This window comes from Pipistrellus hanaki, assembly GCF_964339955.1.
Source record: "Pipistrellus hanaki genome assembly, chromosome: 4".
Classification (NCBI taxonomy): Eukaryota; Metazoa; Chordata; class Mammalia; order Chiroptera; family Vespertilionidae; genus Pipistrellus; species Pipistrellus hanaki.
The window spans coordinates 80,678,642-80,700,156 of record NC_140506.1 but is presented as its reverse complement, the minus strand read 5'-3'; the positions used below and the strand labels follow the sequence as shown (position 1 = coordinate 80,700,156).

At 43.7% G+C, this 21,515-nt stretch overlaps 1 protein-coding gene across 1 annotated transcript in view; it reads left to right on the top strand.

Moving 5' to 3' along the window:
• Positions 1-21,515, top strand: part of BMERB1 (bMERB domain containing 1) — a 90,948-nt gene that overhangs the window by 40,195 nt on the left and 29,238 nt on the right. The window contains exon 2 of the mRNA XM_084881177.1: positions 11,702-11,825. Within this exon, the coding sequence (XP_084737303.1) occupies positions 11,702-11,825 (124 nt within the window). The remainder of the gene's footprint in view (positions 1-11,701; positions 11,826-21,515) is intronic.

The window sequence follows — 21,515 nt, the reverse complement described above, 5'->3', positions numbered from 1 at the left end:
ATAATATTCTAGAATATTTGCTTAAAAGTATTTTCATTATCTTAATATCACACCTTCCCTCCACCCCCTCACCTCCTGCCTATGCTGGTTTTGTGGATGAAGCAGTTGGGACACATGACTTTTGGTGCTTCTCATTCTCCTTAAGAAGGCACGGTACAGGGTGGTATATGAGGTTGGGTGTTCCCAAATGAGGGGAGTTCCATGAGGGAAGTAAGGTTGGGGCAGGGGCTCTGCCAGGACTTTCCTTTTTCACCCCCTGTCCTAGCAATGGTAGAAGTCAGGTTGGCTGCTTTATCTTTTGATGGTCATGATGATGATGATGATGATGATGATAATGGTGATGGTCATGATGATAATGGTGATGGTAATGATAGTGATGATGATGATTTTGATGACTGTGATGATGGCGATGATGATATAACAATTGACATTCACCAAGACCTCACTTTGTCCTTATTATATACTAATCTTACATACACTCTCTCATTCAACCCTCATCACCACCAATGAGTAGCTTCTATTATTATCCCCACTTATTAAATAACGGATTCTGAGGAAGGAGAAGGTTGCATAACCCACTTACCAACTACGCAAATAGTTATTATGGAATGAACAAATATGGCAAATGAGAATCATTAGACCCACATTACAAGGGAGAAAGAGGAAAGTCAGAGAATTTAAATAACTTTTCTAGGGACACAAGCCAGGAAGGGGCAGGGCCCTCATTCTGACTTGAGTCATGCTATCAGCCAAGTGTTGCCATGCCGTCAATTCCTAGTGAGCAGGACGGCAGTCGCACTGCTTGGTTATCCCAACTCCTTAAGTGAATCTGCGTCCCTCCCTCCAGACCATACTTTTTACCCTTGAGGGAGGAGGGTGACCCAGTCATGGGATCTTCCACAGTAGGGTTTTATTTTTTGGTTGTTTGTTTTGTTTTGTTTTGTTTTGCCTTCTCTATTATGTAATCACCTCCCAAAGATGTCTACACACTAATTTGCAGGACCTGTGAGTATATTACTTTATATGGACAATAAGAATTAAAGTGTTCTCAAAGCACTACTGAAAAAGTGGGTCTAAATCCATCTCAACCTGGGACAATTTTCCCCCTGTGATATTTGCAAATGTTTGAAGACATTTGAGGTTGGTGGGAAGATGCAAACAGCTTCTAGTGGGTAGAGTCCAGAGGTGCTGCTAAATATCCTGCAATGCAGAGGTAAAGAATAATCCAGTAAAGAATGATCCAGCTCCAAATGTCAGTAGTGCCTAGGGTGAAAAACTCAGGTTGGAACAAGTGCTCAGAGCAGCGGTGAGATAAAACTCTTACATGAGCCCAGTTGGCAAGGCTCAGTGGTTGAGTGTCAACCTTTGAACCAAGAGGTCAGAATTCGATTCCTGCTCAGGTCACATGCCTGGGTTGCAGGCTTGATCCCCTGTGTGGGGCATGCAGGAGGCAGCCAATCAATGATTCCCTCTCATCATTGATATTCTCTCTCTCTCTCTCTCTCTCTCTCTCTCTCTCTCTCTCTCTCTCTCTCTCTCTCTCTCTCCCTCTCCCATCCTCTCTGAAATCAATAAAAATATTAAAAATAAATAAAAATATAACTCTTAACTGAGCTTTCAGAAATGAGTCTTTAGGGGGTCTCACATTCTACTTACCCCCAATTTACAGGTAAGGAACCGGAGGCTTAGAGAAGTCAAGTCACTTGCCCAAGGTCAGCAGCTTGAAAGAAGCAGATGCAGGATTTAAACCCAAGTGAGCTTGATTCTAGTGCTTGATCCTTAACCCCACTGCTGATTGTGCATTCCCCTAATTACTTTTGTGACCTTGGACAGTGAGATGTGTCTAAGAAAATAGAAACTTGGAGAAGCTAAAAAATATTCTCGAAGTAACATTAGAGAATAATACCCATGGCCGGGATTCAGAGGCAAGTCAGTTTTCTCAGTTGCAAAACCTTCTCTGCAGTGTTGATTGTGAAAATAAAGAGGCATCATGTATGGGAAAGCACTGGGCCATGGGAGGTACAATTGCTCTCTGGACATTCTCCTTCAAAAGGCAGACCAAGGGGGAATGGAGCATCCAGGAGCATCTGAATTAAAAGCAGTTACTTTATCTTCTTGGGAAATGGTGACTCATTAAAAGCAACCAGCCATTTCCCATTATATCCACGGTATAGCAAAGAAGATGAGATGCTTGGTACATCCCATAAGATGTTTGGGGGCTGAAATTAGCTTCTCACCTACATGAATGATTGATGACAATAAAAGGCTGGGTGTCACCAGGAGCCTTTGAAATGCATCCGGATATGTGCTTCCCAGTAATGGGAGCTCAGATGTATTTCCTGGTGTATAGACTCTCTGTTGGGTTGATGCCAGGAAGATATGCCTCTGCATACAGACTCAAAGGACTGGGGCCTTGACAGAGGGTTGATGAGGCCCCCTTTGGGTCCTCCTTTCAGAGCAGGCATGGGTCTGCTGGAGTAAGACTGCAGTTGTCCCTAGAGGGGCAGAGGAATGGCCCAAATGGGCAGAAGTCTGTTGTTCTCCAGCGCTGATGATCCCAGTTTTGTTTCCTCTTTCCACATTAGTCTGGCTTCTTCCAGGGAAAGGAAATGGGATGGAAGTAAGTTTCTGATTGCATTAAGAAATGCTAGTAAAACATTCTTGTCATTTTATCTTTAACATGGCGGACCAGGATCTAAAAGTATTTATCCTATACTTTTGCTGATATAGTTGTTCTGGAAATTAAAAATAAAGATCATCCAAATCCTGGAAGGAAAAAAAAAAAAAGAGTGATACTGACCACTCTGTGTCATGCTCAAGCACTTGACACATTACTTAATTTTATCTCCATGGCAGCAAGTCCATGAGGTAGGAGTTACTATTCCATTTTATAGAAGAGGAAAGTGAGACTTGGGAATATTAAGTAATGGATCCAGATCAAGCAACTGGTGGTAGAGCTGGGACTTGAACCAGAATCTGTCCAAATCTACTGTCAGGAGTAAGCTGCTGGTGAGCCAATGACCAGCACAGAGCACTGAAGCAAATTTAATTTACTCTCTGACACGTAAGCCCCATGCTAGAAAATCAGCTCCAGGAGGGCACAGCTTTTGTTTGTTTTGTTTCATTCCTCTTGGTGAGAGCAGTATCTGGCATAAAACAGGTTTTCAATGCATATTTATTAAGTGAATAAGAACAAATAATATACAGAGAATTATGGAGAGGACTTTGTATGTGCCTGGCACTTACATAAATTTCCTAAGAGATGTGTATGATTTTCCCAATGTTGCAGGAGGGCAGAGTCTCAACTAATGGGATCAAGGTCAGCATTAGAGCCAGCCCGGAGACCCCAAAGTCCATGCTCATAATTGTGCCCTTTGCTTGCCCTCTTCGAGGACTTACTTGGTTTCCATGGGGCCTGCACACACCAATTATTTTTCCTTTCTTCCCACCTCCCTCCCCCATCCTGCTTATTATTTTAAAACTCTCTCAAATAGGTGACACCTGCCATAGTAAAATTTCAAACAATACAGCTAGAAGTAATGCATCCGCATATTGGTGATGTTGACAGTGGTGGGAACTAAGTGAAGGATATATGGAGAATCACTGTAGTATCTTTGCAACTTTCCTAGTAATCTAAAAGTACTCCAAAATAAAAAAAATCTACTAAATAATTCAAACAGTAGAAAAGGGCATATTAGGTAGAAGGTGATTTTCCCAACAGTGACCCCTCCAGCCCCCTACCCACATCCTCCAAGGCAGCCACTATGGCCCTTCTCTCACGTGTCCTTATGAATATGTTTTAAGGATGCTGGACACCTAATAAATGATGAGGGGATGACTAGTAGCTTTATCTGGCCCTGTTTTTTGCTGCTTCCAGGGCTTCTGCCTTCAAGGCCCCCACGGGGCTGCCCATCCATGGCTCTGCCTTCAGAAGGGGCTTCATGCATGTGCCTGCCTCCTACCCTGCTGTTTGTGTTTATTTAAGTCGATAAAACAGACTTGACCTGGGTAGGGCCCAGCCACCCCCAAGGTCTCAGGAGCTTTGGGGGAGGCACTGCTGACATAGGTCTGTGTCCCTGTGGTGTTGGTGTGTGTCCCTTGGTGTGGGCAGTGCGGGCAACTGCCCAGCCCATTGCCACCCTGGCTCAGCAACCTGGTTATTTATGGGAGGCTGTGCAGGCGCAGCCCCACTGTTGTCCCCGGTTCTTATTTATTGAAACTGCTGTTGTCCTGTCCTTGTGTCTCCATCCCCGTCCATTTGTTGAATAAAAGGTGGGATAGTTGGAAAAAAAAATGATGAGGGGATGAAATGAATAGGTCCACCTTTGTTTAATTACCTGGGTGATATCACCTAGTTTGAAATAAGGACTCAAAATGGATGATTCATTTTTGGATGAAAAACTTGACAAATGGTTGAGAATTGTCCTTCAGGCCTGAGTTCTCATTTAATTTCCAGTGAGAATCAAGAGTTTGGCTCACTGCTGCTTGTCAAAAGACCCTAAGAACTGCATCCTGTCGTGCCATTCCACATCTTATCCCACATGTGGAGGCTGACCTAAAGGACCTCTAAGACCCTTCCAACCCAAAGCAATGGAATTCCATTCTGCAGCAGCTTTCTCGGGGGTGGGAGGGGTGTCCTAGTGGTACTCAGATGCTTCTAGCATCAAATCACATTGAATTACACTGTGGGAAAATTACTCTTTTCCAGTTACCAACCTTTGTAATTACCAGAGAAGAAAGTCTCAATCTAGTGTTTTGTTTCTAATGCTTCTCTAGTACAGTAGGTCCTCGGGTTAAATCAGAGATCCGTTCCTATGGCGCGACGTAACATGATTTTCGCTGTAAGTGGGAACCCACCTACATAAGCACCTACGTCACTCACATGGAGCACATACACAGCAGTAGTGAAGTGAAACAGCAAAATAAATTTAAAAGGAAGATAAAAATTTCTGGCCTTTACTTGTGGTAAATAAATAGTAATAAAAACATAAAGCACATATGTACATATGTGGAAATGACAGAACTTTTTTAAAAATATATTTTATTAATTTTTTACAGAGAGGAAGGGAGAGAGATAGAGAGCTAGAAACGTCGATGAGAGAGAAACATCGACCAGCTGCCTCTTGCACACCCCCTATCGGGGATGTGCCCGCAACTAACATACATGCCCCCAACCGGAATCGAACTTGGGACCTTTCAGTCCGCAGACCGATGCTCTACCACTGAGCCAAACCAGTTCCGGCAGAACTTTTTTTTTTTTAATAAATAAATGGGAGATGGCAACGTAACCATGAAATGATGTTCATGGAGTCTGACTTAACCTGAGGACTGTCTGTACTTACTAACTTTCTAATACTTGGTAATTCACCTTGTTAAGAAAGAAAAATTAGGCTTCAATTTGAGCCTTGAGCCTACAGTATTTAGCTAGAATTTGATAACATTACTGTATTCCCATTGAGTTTATTTTCATGGATTTTTTTAAATTATGCCAAATGATAGGGACTTATTATTATTGACATAATACAAAATTCCCTTTAAGAAACTTATTTGAATTTTTTTACAGTCAATGTAAAGAAATATTGAGTAAATGATAGCATAGATAGCGTATGAGTCTGCTTTGGCTGCTGTAACACAATTCCATAGATTTAGGTGGTGTAAGCAACAGGCATTTATTTCTCAGGGTTCTGGAGGCTGGGAAGCCCAGGGTGAAAGCACTGGCAGATCCAGTGTTTGGTGGGTGAGGACCCTCTACCTGGTGTGTAGATGGCTGCCTTCTTGTTGTGTCCTCACTTGGTGAAGAGCAGAGAGAGGAAGCAAGCTCTTGTGTCTCTTCTTCATCATGGGGGCCTCATCCTCATGAACTTATCCAACCCTAATTAGCTTTCAAAGCCTCCACCTCCTAATACCACCACATTGGGAGATAGGATTTCAACAACTGAATTTGAGGTAGGAGGATCCAAACATTCAGTCCACAACAGATGGTACATGGCTGGGATGAATTCTGTGCAGTGACTCAGAGTTTGTTCTGCAGCCCATTGACCTACAGCACGATGTGTTGGAATCAAGCAGACCTGGTTCTGACTCCCAGCGCTCACTGGTTGGGTGATTTTGGCCAACCACTTATGATCTCTCTGAACCTCCTCTTCTTAATCTCTAAAGGGACGGTGATAATGATCATACCTACCTGCTAAGCTATTTAGGAGTGCTTGGCTCACTGTAGACCAATGCTTAATATGAGTGAGTTCTGGAGCATATTCAGGTGCATACAGTTATGAAGCAGAAACAGAAGCAGGGTTGTTTAGGGGACCGTGGACTCAAACTCCTCCTGTGAGCCATGGTTGGAAAAGCAGGCCAGGGAAGACTTCTCTTTGGTCCCCAGAATTTCACCCTTCTCAGCTATATTTAATTACAGGTTTCTAGGAGATTGCCAACCCTGTCTCTGGGTAGCTTTACATTTTTGAGATAAATGACTAAACCTGCTGGTGCGTCCCAGTCATGCCCGGTGTTCAGCTCGTGTTCGCTGGTGCTTCCGCCCTCATGAGGCATGCATCTCCCTGGTGTGGCATTTGGGGATAAAAGATGGATTTAGTTGCTTCTTCCCCCAGAAGTGACTCAGCTCCTGGAGGCTCAGTGACAGCGATGGCAGTTGGAGCCCTGGGGCCTTCCTTGCCTTCGTGCTTTGCTCTGTCTACACAGCAGCGGGGCTCTGCCTGGAAACAGGCAGTAGAGCCTCATAGAGACTGTCTTCTCTAGCCAGCCTGAAATGCTGTCTGTCTCCTTCCAGGATTTGTCCTCCTCACGGACACATTCCTTAGCAGCAGTTGGATGCCTGCCCTCTAGCTGAGAAATGTTGTCGAGAAGGTTTCCATCACACCAGCTCTGTCACACAAATTCACACGGAAAAGCAACCCACCACGCATGAGACACATTTATTCAGCATTTCTCAGAGTCTGGTCTGAAAACCTCCTGCGTGAAAGTCCCTGGGGGTAGAGACAGAGAAGCTGCCTTTTTAACAAGCTCCCCAGATAATCAGCATGCCTGCTAATACTTGAGAACAGCTACTCTCCATATACCTAATGCAATAGAATATATTCAGTTCTCTCTAGTGTTAAGAGGAAGACGTCTTAATTGGGGAGATAGTTCTTAAATGAATATGGCTGATTACAATAAGGGCTTTGGAGTAGGACAGATCTGGTGTTAAATCTTACTCTTTTCCTGAGCCTCAATTTGCTCATCTGTGAAATGGGGATTCTATATTTACCACCCATGTCTGTTTTGCAAATCAGAGCCTGGCATGTGACAAGTGCTCAATAAATGTTAGTTATTACTGTTATTGAATAAACCTGTGGTGCTTTTTAAAAAACCCTTTAAACGGGGGAAATTATAGCATCTACTACCTAGGGCAGGGGTTAGCAAACTTTTTCTGTAAAAGGTTAGATAGTAGATATTTGAGGTTTTGTAGGCCACATGGTCTCTGTTGCAGCTACTACATTCTGCTGTTGTAATGCAAAAACAACCATAAATAGCATGTAAATGAGTGAGCATGGCCAGTGTTCCAGTCAAACTTTACCTACAAAACCATGCCAGGGCCTGGATTTGGTGCATAGGTGTTGTGAAGATAATTGAGATGTGGCTTAGAATAAGCCTAGCACAGTGGCTGGCACTCCAAGAAGGGATTCTAGTTAATTTATATCTGATTTGAGATCTAGGCTTCACTCCATTCTCCAGGGGAAGGAAAGTATCCCTGCCTGATGGAGTCTTTTCAATAGAGGCATCAGCCTCATTCTCTGTCCAAAGTCAGAGCTAAATGTTCATCTCAGTACCTGGAGCCTGGCAGTGCCGTCACCTCGATCCTCCCCCAAGCACAGAGGTAAAATGAAATGCCAACCCATGGGGTGTGATTAATTCTCTTGTCACACACTTTGCTCCAGGATGCTTTGTCATTTTCAGCATCTGTCCCATGGAAATCGGTTGCCTGTCTGAACCCTGATGTGAGAAACCCATTTATATCTGCAGGGTCATTAACCATGAGCTCTTGCATCCTCAAATACATTTAATCCTTGTCTGGAGGCTATATAATAATGGTTAAGAGAAAGAGAGAGAGAGAGACAGAAGGAGAGACAGACCCAGGTTTGGATTCTGTCTCTGCAATGTTCTAGTTGTGCAATGTTGGTCAAGTCACTTTCCTTCTCTAAGCTTCAGACTCATCATTTGTAAACTAGGGATTAAATGGGAAAATATATATGCCTCAGCACAGTGTAACACACAAGAGCTACTTTACTCCATTTTGCAAACAATAAAGTGATGTAAAGTGGTAAAAAGGGCACATCCAAGGTCATATAACCAGTGATTGGCCTCAGATCAAGGATCTCCAACTCTGGCCCTCAGTTGTCACCATGCCCCTGACCATTTCCTGGGACTCCTGCTGCTTCAAGACAGGGCTGGCTGGGCTTCATGTGACTAAAGCTCTTGAAGAATGTGACATCACTCTGAGGTAGCATGAAAGCTTGTGACCATTCGTCACTGTAGTGAGCTAAGTAGTGTTCTCCCAAAATTCATATCCACCCAGAACCTCAGACCTTATTTGGGAATAGAGTGTTTGCAGAGGCAATTAAGATAAAGATTGGCCTGGCCAGAGTGGCTCCGTTGGTTGAGTGTCATCCTGTTTTTCTCTCTCTCTTTCTCCCTTCCCCTCTCCCTTTCTCTCAAAATTAATTAAAACAGTTCTTTTAAAAAAGATAAAGATCAAAACAAAATCATAGTGGATTAGGTTGGGCCCTAAATCCAATGAGATGAAGAGGGCAGAGGACACATAGAGCAACAGGGAGGAAGGCTATGTGAAAAGGAAGGCAGGGGTGGGAGCGATGCTGCCACAAGCCAGAGATTGCAGGAACCAGCAGGATCTGGAAGAGGCAAGGAAGGACCCTCCCCTACAGCCTTTGGAGAGAGTGTGGCCCTGCTGGCACCCGATATGGGACTTAGGCACCCAGAACTGTGAAGGAAGTCCTTCCTGTTGTTTTAGCCACCCAGTCTGTGCTGATTTGTTATGGCAGCCCTAGGACTCGTAGGATGTGAATAATTAGGGTGTTGGACTTAGAACACCTGTCTGGGAAAGGGCCAGAGATGATGAGGCAAGGAGTGTGCATTGTGGTTTTGCTTCCTTATTTGTAAAAAAGAGAACATGCCAATCCTGCTGGCTTGTGGGGAGGATAAAGAGATGGCACAGCAGAGTGGGCCCCGTGGTGATAACCAAGGTAATTGTAACAATGCATTGAGCATGGCATGTCTAAGTTAATTCAGGTCTCACAACTGCCCTGGCTGGCTGGGTCTCTTAGTATCCTCATGTTACAGAGGAGCAAACTGAGTCACGAGAGGTTTATTAAGACCACACAGCTAGTGAGGAGCAGAGCTGCGACTCAAACCCAAACCAATTGACTTCAGAACATCCCCTACCTCCCATCCCAAAGTCACCACCACCCCATATTGTCCTGTGCTCAAAGGTGGTGCTCCTTGAAGCTGGTCCTCTAGCCTAGTTGGAACCCAGGACACAGTAATGCTCAATTCATAATAATATCTAATCTTGGGGTTTTTTTTTCCTTCCCTCCTTTCTCAAGCCAGGCCTTTTGAATGGTGGGAGAGGTGGATTGAAGGGTATGGCAGTTTACCAAAAATCTGACATCTAATGAAGAACTTTGGGTCAGGAGAGTCCCACAGATAACAAAGCAATTGTGTAGGCTTTTGGGAATGGGGCCTCTTCTGAGATCCAAGCAGGCAGGAACTAACTTAGGGAGGTCTGTAATCACAGTACCTGGGCAGGTGTACTGGGTCAGGGCTCCACGTTATAGAAGAGAGACAGGTAGTCTTTCCAAACCACTGGCTGGGATGTAAGGAAAAAGACAACTGCAGGGTAGCAGCACTGAGGGGCCAGGTATGGAAGGAGTTAGCCGATGTAGGAGATGTGATGTTGGCCTTAGAGTGGAGCAAGAACATCCCCTCCCCTGGGTCTCTTTCTCTCCCTGGGAAAGACCTTAAAATATTGCATCCTTTGCAGGATTCCCTCTGGAAATGTGGGCTAAAGGAATCTCTTAGATGCACGCAGAGATTTAAGTTTTGAGAATGCTCATCACAGGGCTCTTTTTAGTGGGGAAAATAGAAAACAACCTAACTGTCTGGGTGTTGGTGAAGTGACTCATGATACAGCCGCAAATAGAAAACTACACAGCCTTTTGCACTGCTGCTGGGGAAGACCATCTGAGGACATGCAAAAATGCTCATAATACGTTATTAAGTAAAAAAGAGCAGGTAGGAAAATGTGAGACCCTAACATCATACAGTATGACAAAAAACAGACCTATAAAATAGTGAATGTATCTATATATATAAAAGCCAAGTGACCAGAAAGACCAGTTACTATGATGCATACTTTGGCTGGCTAACTGGTCTGATCAGGGCTGGAACCAGCCAGCCAACCTCTGCGGCCCCTCCCTGGGACTGTGCATGAATTTGTGCACCAGGCGTCTATTATGTATATAATCCTATATAATAAAGAGCTAATATGCTAATTAGACCAGATGCCAGAAAGACCTTCTGTGACCAGTGGGTGGGGGGTGGGGCCACAGGGTTGTAAGGCAGCTGGTGCTGTGAAGGCCTACCCTTGCATGAATTTCATGCATTGGGCCTCTAGTTGTATATATACCGAGTGGCCAGATTATTATGATCTCTGAACGCATAATAATCTGGCCACTCAGTGTGTGTGTGTGTGTGTGTGTGTGTGTGTGTGTGTGTGTGTGTGTGTATGTGTATGAATTCGTGCATGGGTGGGGTCCGGACATGGGTGGTTGGCCAGCCTGCCTGCTGGTTGAACTCCTGGCTGAGGAGACAATTTGCATATTAGCTTTTTGTTATATAGGATATACACTGAGTGGCCAGATTGTTATGCATTCAGAGATCATAATAATCTGGCCACTCAGTGTATGTGTGTATGTGTATATATACATATATATGTAGTGTCTTTCTCTATATAGATGATAATGTGTATGTGATAATATATATAGTTATATATGTTTTAACTATGCTTTTAATATATAACAATATATATAATTAACTATAAATATAAGACCAGATGACTGCCCATCAAAATGTGGATAGTGGTTCTCTCTAGGCATTGTGGTAGTGGGTGACTTTTTACCTTGTTATTTTTTTGTCTGTCTGTGTTATCTGAATTTTCTACAACAAACTTGTATTATTTTATATTACTATTGCTTATATCACTTAGTATTCTTGTAAGATGATAATTAATGGTATTACTATAAGATAATTATTATAAAACTTTATTCTCTATAAAGTTGAACTTGGTCTTGGGGGCCGGGACCCGGCAAAGTGGCCATGGTTTAGGGGAGCAGAGGCTCAGGAGCTGGGAACAGCCAGGGACTGTCAAGGCCACAGACACAATTGAGAGCAAGTTTTGGTGAGCCCACCTGAGCCTCCATGTGCCATCGTAACAGGGTTCCCTCTGAAAAGTGTGTTTTCCAGCTTCCGAAGGGCCTTCTGGAAAACACACACTTGCTGTGAAAGCTGAGACCATGTGCTTCTGCCATGTGTGAAGGTCGCTGGATCGAATCTGCTCCCTGAAGTGAGGGAATCCTTGCAAACCAGTGTACACTTGGGGCCTTGACCCCTGCATTTCATGTCTCCCACACAGGTCAGCTGGACATCATCTCCATGGCAGAGACAACCATGATGCCAGAGGAGATCGAACTGGAAATGGCGAAAATCCAGCGTCTCCGGGAAGTTTTGGTCCGACGGGAGTCAGAGCTCAGGTTTATGTGAGTGTCTGGGGAAGCAGCCGAGAGGAAAAAGGAGGTTCAGGGGGAGAATACCCAAGAGGCTAACATTTACTGTTTTATTACTGCATGCCAGGCACTGCGATAAAGGCGTTAGAAAAATTCCAAAAATAAATCTCATTGGATTCTCACTACTGCCTAGAGAAGTAGGCATAATCTGGTGTTTTAAACAAGACACTGAAGTTGGAATTGAATTCAGGACAGTCTGACTCCAAAGCCTAAACTCTTTCTATGCTACCATTGTGAGGAGAAGTGGAAGGAGATAGATGGGGGTAGGAGATTTTGGGGTGAGAGTGTGGTGGGGACCAGAGGTGGTTAAGGGCACACACTCTGGGTTCAGATAGGCCTGAGATTTGGAAAAACAATCTCACCCAGCAGGAAATAACCTGCTGGGTGAGATTGGCAGGTTATTTAGCCTCTCTTCATTTGTAAATTGGGAGGAAAATAATACCTCTCTCCTGGGATCTGAGCAGCCTTAGACTCACATGATTTGAAAATCTATTGTCTATAGAGCACAGCATTTCTGAAGAATTACAGGTAGTCTTTTTGAAAAAAAATTGTAATTTTAAAAATTGAACTCTGAAGAGAAACAGTGAGAGTTTAAAAGCAAAACAGAACAAAATAAAAACAGACCATTTAAGAGGAAAATTTTCTACACTGCCTGTCAGCTCCCAGCACAAACTCCACTCAAAGCAGCAGCAACATCACACATTCCAGGCGTGTGCTAAGCTCCTCTCACCCATTCTGTCACCTGTTTCTCTCAATGCCATGAGGCCGTTAAGGTTTTATCCCATTTTGTGGATGAAGAGACTGAGGCTCAGGCAAGTTAACTCTCTCAGGGCCTCCCAGCTACTAAAAGAGGGAGTTAGGATTGAGGCCCAGCTCTTCCTGCTTTCAAAACCCATATTCTCACAATTACATTTTTTTGCCCTTCTCTCTCATCCCATGAAATGGACCGCAGTATTAATAGTGGCCATTTATGTAGCTCTATATATGGGACAGACCCTGTGCTAAATGCACACGCACGATTCCTCCTTATGGGAGTCCATAGAGGAAGGTTCTAGAACCTCTCCCACTTTACAGATAAGAAACATCCTCTCTTTCACTGGTAATATGATAAACCAATACATGAGTATTTGGAAGCAATCCCTCCCTCCCCAGGGTTTTTTGCTCCCTGAAAGAGTTTGTAGTGTTGTCTGGGTGGGAGAAGAATCAACTCAGGCCACATGTTCTATTAGGTCAGGTGGTTCCAAGACTGGATATGATGACTTTGAAATGCCTGGGGGTTAGCACGTTGATACGAGTGATAGGAAGTTCTGTTTCTGAGTTTGGCGTGTAGGGGAAACCACTGAACTAATAACAGAGATTAGGGGCTCACCTGGATATCAGCAGTTACTGACGTGAAGTAATGGGTACAGTCACCCTACATAAAAGACAGTGACAATCCAAGTATTGGATCTGGGGGATGCTGAAATCTCCACACTGCTCCTCCTTTTAGATGAAGTTGGGTTAAAGGGGAAAGCCAGATCTCAAAGTTTTTGTGAAAAAATGTGAAATAACTGAGAGTTCAGTGGCAACAAGAAGGTTTGGGATTATCATAGTCTATAAATAATACATACCAAATACCACATACCATAGAGGTGACCTATGCTAATAGTATTGGTTTTTATTTATTAATTCTGATGGGTGTTTTTATGACTACTATTTCATTTATTAATATATAAACAGTCAGGATGTACTAACTCCCTCTTATAAATAATGATGAAATTAGTACCTGGGTCTTGCTTTTGCATCTGTTTTCTATTTTCTGTTTCCAACTTTTACTTCTTATGTGTGTGTGTATACACACACACACACACACACACACACATGCATTTCTACAACTATAATTAAACTACTGTTCTTATCTATAGATTGTTTCTAACATAAAATACACATCTCTTGCATTCACAATACCCTCCCTGTGCTTTTAAAGGAAGAAAAACAGGGAACATGAATTTTGCTTTAAGGTACAGAAACCTGCAGGTGCTCAAGAAGGGCCAGAGGTTGCTTTTGCTGCTGCAAGGAACAAAGGCTGTTTCTTTGCACTCACTGACCTCTGCATCATGTGCATGTGTGTGTGTATGCACACATGCATGCATGCATTATTCCCACCACCTGGCCCATGCCTAATGAGACAGCAATAGCTAACAGGTAAGCTCTAGCTCTGGGCCAGCACTGCGCTAAGCTCTTGACTTACGACCTCGCTGAATTTCCCCATTGTGCCTATGAGTCTAATCACTTAGGGATAAATGTCAACAGTAGACACTTAAATAAATCAAATTATCCAGAGGATTCAGAAAGATGTCAGTGTAGTCAGGATATAGAGCGTGGCTTAGACCTTTTCCAGGGGAGGGGCCAGCTTCCAGGCCCCTGAAGTCTCCCTAGCAACCCGCAGATGACAGTGGATGATAATGACAGTCCCTCACATCCCCCTCAGGTCTAGCCTGGTACAGAATGGAGCCTGGCCTGGGGGTACACCCACCTCATAGACCTCAGAGGTGCATGATGGATTCTGGGATGGCCAGGGTAGAGATCACGGCCTATTCAGACCTGGGCAAAAGCCTCATCTATCTTCCTTGGCCTCCCAAGTTAACAGGCTGTGCATGAGCTATTCTTAAATTCAGTTTCCTGGCCATTTCTCAGATCTAGGCCCTCACATTAGCTGTAAGTATTACCATGTAGATGGGTCCTATTCTTGTTTCCATTTTAGAGAAGAGGGGATTAGAGGTTTAAAATTTGCCTAAGATTGCGTTAGCTAATAAGTAGCCAAGGAGGATGCAGTCTGACTCCAGAGTATTTATTAAATGAGGGAATGTGGGGTGGAAGGAGGGAAGGAAAGGGAGAGAGGAAGGGAAGGGAGAAGGGAGGGAGGGAAAAAGGGAGAGAGGAAGGGAGTTCTGAATATATCTACCAAGATAATTCCTTAAAGAGCATAAGCTCTATGAGGGCAGGAATCTTATCCACCTTCCACACGTATATCTTCCCAGCATCTTGAACAGTACTTGGCACTTATTAAACAATTAATATTTGTTGAGTGTGCAATACATTTTTCTTTCACACTCCATTCTTATCTCAACAACTTCCCTTTACACACACACACACACACACACACACACACACACACGACTCTTGGCCTAGAGTATGAGGGGAAATAGAAGGGGAAAATTCAGACCGTACTAGGCATTTACTGGCTCAAGTGAGGAAGCGCTGAGTGACAGGAATGTGACAGCCTTGGCTAAAGCAGTCCCAGTGACTGTAGCTGTAATAACAGGGATGACATTGGCTTTGTCACACCTGCTCGGAAGTAATCAAGTTAATATCCATCAGCTCCCGTGGAGACTGTGTGAGTCAGACCATATTTCATGGTTGAGAGTGTCTTCTCACTTTCATGGTCTCCTGCCATGTCAACTCTATTAAGAACAGATCTAATGGCTGCTGCTCCAACACACCCAACATTGAGCATTACTCTTTCATGGGTTTTCTTTTCTTGTCTTGCCCTTTCCCCTGGGACTCACAGCCTCTCATGGTTCTCTCTGTCCCCTTGCCAGAATAGTGGGGAAGTAGAAGAGGGGGATTTACTCATTTTCAGAGAACTAAGGTAAACTCATGGGAAGTGGACTTAGTGGTCATCCTGGCTCTCCCATGCCTTTGGTCTTGACCTTGGACACATGACAGAATGCTAAGAACTGCTGTTTATCAGGGGCACTGATAGGCCACACACATGCTACATGCATTATGTGCGTTAGTTCACTTATTTTAGTTTATTGCATCATCACAAGAACCCTGAGGGGGTGGGATCTATTCCTTCTACTTTATGGATAAGGAAACTGAGATTAGAGAAGGTAAAATCGCTTGTTTGAGGAACTGGGATTTGAATCCCAGGTGTCTGTCCTAGAGGCAGAACCCTTTACCCTAGTTTATGAACTTTATTCCCAACACAAGGACCCTTTTCTGTTGTCCAGCTCTCCTAGAACGCAAAAGCAAACTCCTGGTTGAGTGCCCACAATCCCACAGCCCCACACTGGGAGTTGTTGCATTCCAGCATCTTGAATTAGGTGTAGTGGATGGAGATGGAGAGGATTCTCCTGAGTCTGACTTTGGGCTTCTCCGTACCCTTTCTCTGGAGAAAAAGGATTTGTTTGGAACCTAAAACAATGAGATCCAACTTGGAAAGTCACAGTTTGCTGTAGTATCCTCTTCCTATAGGGGTTCTTAGCGACCACAATAGTCGACATTTATTGAGCCCTTGCTACAGGCCCAACCCTGTGCTAAGAATTGTTACATAACCTTCAGGAAGTGCTTACTAAAGGGAGGACGAATCAGGAGCACCTCCAGCATACCTGCTTGCCCTGGGGAAGGCCCATGAAGTCAGGTTCAGAGAAGGGTACATGTCCCTACTCCGCACCCACAATACATCTTCTCTCATTGTCTTCCCTTCGCTTGTCCTCTGGTTTCCAAGTTGCTAAGTGGCATTGAGAGGGCTCCCTCTTGAAGTGCGGCAATTTTATGAGCTTCATTTGAATGAGTCAATAAACTCCTCAGTATCTCTGTAATAGGCACCGAATGTCCAGGAGATTAAGCTTGATGCCTGCTTTGTTCCATCCTTGACACCCCCCCCCAGCCCCGCAACTATCCTCCCCCCATCCCCCCCCCCCCCCCCGCCTCCCACACCCTCCCCTGGTCCCTCCCGCTCCTGCCCCATTCTGTGCCTCTCACCATCCTGTCCTTTGGAGGCTGTCCACAGCCTCAGACTCATTTTCTCACCCCAGTTCCAGCACTGAATCACACCATTAGCTTTTCATAACTCCTCCTGCGGGTGCCCGCCTCAGCTCTCTGCATCCTCCGTACGCCCTAATCCTGCTGTTTATCTGGGTTTCTGATAATTAGGTATCTTCTTCGGCCTCTAAACGGCGGTGGGTGGCGGTTATCTTCATTTTATAACCGCTTGCCAGATTTTTCATAAAAGGGAGGGTGTGCACTGTCTCTCCACTTGCTCTGGGCAGGGGTGGCTTTTAATCAAGCGAGAGTCAGAACTGCAGCAGGCAGGGGAGACGGGCAGGCCAGGGGCAGATTTCAGGAGCTCAGCCTGTGAGTTCCAATACTTCCAGAGCCTAAGCTGGGACCCCAGTGAGTTCATTTTATTAAAAAGTTCCACTGAAACAGGTTTGACTCAGTGGATAGAGCGTCGGCCTGCGGACTGAAAGGTCCCGGGTTCGATTCCGGTCACGGGCATGTACCTTGGTTGCGGGCACATCCCCAGTGGGGGGTGTGCAGGAGGCAGCTGGTCGATGATTCTCTCTCATTGGATGTTTCTAACTCTCTATCCCTCTCTCTTCCTCTCTGTAAAAAAATCAATAAAATATATTTCAAAACAAAAAAAATACAAAACACAAATTCCAAGTGTGGTAAAGCGGTCAGGCCCTAGAACTGGCAGAGATTTAGGATAGGGTAGTAGAAAGTGCCTGAGTTGTAAATAGCGGCTTTTCAAATACTGGCTATGCTGATCAGTTTCCTAAGTTTCTTACATGCATTAAATCATTTAATTCTCAGCACAACCATCTAGGCCTGTGGTCGGCAAACTGCAGCTCGCGAGCCACATGCGGCTCTTTGGCCCCTTGAGTGTGGCCCTTCCACAAAATACCACAGCCTGGGAGAGTCTATATTGAAAAAGTGGCATTAGAAGAAGTTTAAGTTTAAAAATTTTGTCTCTCCAAAGAAATTTCAATCGTTGTACTGTTGATATTTGGCTCTGTTGACTAATGAGTTTGCGAACCACTGATCTAGGCAGATGACCCACCCTTATTTTATAGGTGAGGACCCCGAGGCACAGAGAAGTCAAGTAATTTTCTTGGGGCTGCACAGGTTCCATTCAATGGCAGACAGTGCTATAACCCAGGTAATTCTGGATCCAGAGTCCATGATCTCAACCATCATGCTACACGGTCTCTCAACTGGTTTTGAGTAACAGTTTTACTTCTTACCAATTCTGTGGACTGGAGCACATCTTTTGCCCTGTTCCAGTCTCAGTTGTACCCATCTATATAATGGAACAATACTGTTTCCCTGGCATTGTCATAGCTAGGGATGAAAAGAGAGGGCACATGAAAGTGGGTGGTTGACTCAAGGAAGTAAGCAACTGAAAATTTTCCCTTCCCTCTTCTAACTGTCAAAGCTGTGCTTTGAGGGGGAGCAGGGGACCAGGGCGGCTTTGTCATGGCCAGAGGAACTGCTCTTCTGCTGAGAATCTGGGGAGTGGCTCTCAACCATCAAGTCCAAATTCTACCCTTCAGCCCTGACTTTATTATTATTTTAAAAATTGTATTCGCCTGCTATTTTCTTTTCCCTTTAATGATCTGATCATTTTGAAGTCTGTGAGGAAAAGCTTCAAGCCGGGGGGGCAAAATGAAGCATGTGCATTTATGGGACTTGACACATCTCAGCCACACTCTGTGTCACACCAGCTGTACTCTGGGTTCTAAACAGCATCTCCTAAGAACAGGTCATTGTTGCCAGAACCACTGTACATAACGGGGGTGGGTGCCTTTAATTGTAGAAAAATCTAAAAAGTAATTTGTCTTGAACAAAATATTTGAGGAGTTGGGGAGGAAAGGGAGGGAGGAGGCCTCTGGGAAAGAGGGAAGGGATGGAGAGACTAGAGAGAAGAGAGAGGATGGTAATGTTCCAGGTTAGACCTCTGGATGGAAGGACCCTCCTGAATTTATTATTTTTTACTTTTTTTAATCCTCACCCAAGAGTATATATTTTTATTTATTTTTATTTTTTTATAATTAAATTATTATCTGTGTACATATTTTAACATTGCCCCCTCCCCCCATACATACCCTCCCTTATTTTTAAAAATACCTTTTTAAAAAATAAATAAATAAATAAAATAAAAATACCTTTTTATTGATTCCAGAGAGAGGAAGGGAAAGGGAGAGGGAGATAGAAACATTGATGATGAGAGAGAACCATTAATTGGTTGCCTCCTGCATGCCCCACCCTGGGGATCGAGTTCACAATCTGGGCATATGCTCTGACTGGGAATCGAACTGTAACCTCTTGGTTTATGGATCGAAGCTCAACCACTGAGCAAGGAGGATATGTTTTGTTTTTTTTTCCTCATTGATTTTGGAAAGAGAAGGGGGAGAGAGAGAGAGAGAGAAACATAAACGTGAGAGAGAAACATTGATGTGAGAAAGAAACATCGGTCAGTTGCCCTCTGTATGAACCCTCTTTAATTTTTACACGTACTGGGGGGTAGAGATGAGGTGGGGGTCTGGGCTGATCAAATGGAGAAAGACATGTCCCCCACTGGACAAGCTTCTGCTGTTACAAGTTGCCTTTTGAAGTCAGAACAAGCTCCAGGGAAGGAAATTCTTCTTTCTGGGAGCTCTGTCTCACCATAAATGTATTACATTCTCTTGGCTCCAAGGATCTCTTCTGAGACTCCTGGATTATGGTGAGCTGAGAGGGAAATCACCATATCAGCTCTATGTGATGGCGAATATTGTGTCAACTTGACTGGGTAAAGGTCAAAATATGTAAAACTAACATATTGTGCAGGCATTCATATAGCGACAGTTAACTTTACAAATAAAAGGCATTAGCCCAAATTCAGAGTAGGTCTTACCCCTGGGGGAATGAGAAAAATACCAGGGAATAGGGTATACCAGGGTTTCTAATGGGCTTATACAGGTTAATACTAAAGCAGGCTGATGGCAACATAACTATTCATTGTTTCATTAACTGTGAATATGTACTTTATGCACATGTTTTAAACACATGCACACATACACAAATACACCCACACAGGGGTGGGAAAAAGTAGGCTTACAGTTGTTCATATGGAAAAATAACACAAAAATTAATAAAGAATAATACAAGAATAAACTGTGTTTCTTGTACTTATAACTGTAAGCCTACTTTTGCCTACTCCTGTATTTTTTCCAACATTTTTGTTGTGGTAAAATACATCTAATATAAAATTTAGCATCAGAACCAGTTTTAAGTGTATAGTCCATTGGTATTAAGTGTATATAGTCCATTGGTATTAAGAACATTCATAGTGTTGTGCACCCATCCAGAATAATCTGCCACCACAAGTTCCTTAATCTAATCACAGCTGCAAAGTCACTTTTGCATGAATACAACAATATAGTCACAGGTTCCAGGGACTAGGACACAGATAACTTTGAGAGACATTGTTCAGCTGACCACAGTCACAGAGATGGCCACTGCAAGGCTAAGCAGCACACACTGTGCAGAGAACACACATTGCTTCATCTTATGGTGAGTTGTCATCATTCTTTGCAATTTCCCAAAGGAAAAGTAGGGTTGGGAGGAGGAAGAAAGAAGAGAAGCGGAGAGGAGAGGAGAGAGGAGCGAGAAGAGAAAAGAGGATTGCAATAATGCATGTACAGCGGTTTGACTGCTTATTTCTGGGCAATGCTGATTTGACTGGCAGCAGAGGTTGAGAAGTGCTTGTCCACATCACTTGATGGTCTCAATTGAGGGCTCAGCTTTTTGCTCTGTTCTTAGTCTAGAATCAGATAATGCTTGGCTGGGCCTCATTTCCACATATTTTTTTTTCAGATAAGAACCACAGTCTCTTAATATTTCTGGGACAGGATGTTCAGACACATGGGAGGAGAGGAAAGATATAAATAATTTAGCAGAGATGCCATGGTATTTGGGTCTACATAAGCATGCTGGCCCCCGTCACTCATTAAGACAATATCTGGTTTATATCTTTCACTTTATTTAGTTGGCTGCTCCTCATTGAGTGATCAGTTACATAGCTCTTTTCTCCTGGAATTCTGGTCCACTCTTGGTCCTCTGTCTTCAGTCCCCTAAAATCCTCAGGGGTTTTGAATCTGCTTAGGTCAATCTAAGACACTCCTGGTTGAGTTCTGCCAAAGTAAGGGCCACCTGTTTTTTTCATTACCAGATGAGCTGGTCTTTGACAGGGCTGCTTTCTGATTAAAAAAATAAAATAAAATAAAGAAACCTGCATGTGCTCCAGATTAAATTACACTTACGTTTGAATTCTAGCTCTGCCATTTACTAGTACTGGCATGCTTTGCAACCTCAGACAAATACCTTCACTGCTCTGAGCCTCAGTTGCCTCATTTGTCAAATGGGAAATGCATCCAATATCTCAACTGGTGATTATGAGGAATAAAAGTGATCATGTATATTAAGCACCTGCCAGTTCCTGCCATAATGTAAGTGCTCATTAGATGTTCATTTCCTCCAGGAAGAATTGAGTTTGGAAATTAACAAATGCATTGATAAGAGCAGACATTGGGCCCGGGCTCTTATTTTTTAAGAGGGGGCATAGGAGAAGGGAGGAGATTGGAGAGTGGAGTAAAGATCTCTTCCATGACTGAAGAAGACAAGGCTCAAGGGGCACCTGAGCTCTCTTGAAACTTCTAAAGGATTGTCATGTGGGAAAAGGAGTTTGTTCTTTTTATGTGAAACTAGAACCAATACACAGATGCCGCTGTGAATCAGATCCCTCTCTTAGAATGAGAGAGGTCTTTCCAAATATTTACGTAGAGCTATGAAAAGTTGAAATCTTGGTATGTAATGAATTTTCATATCTGGGAATATTCAAGCATTTATTTA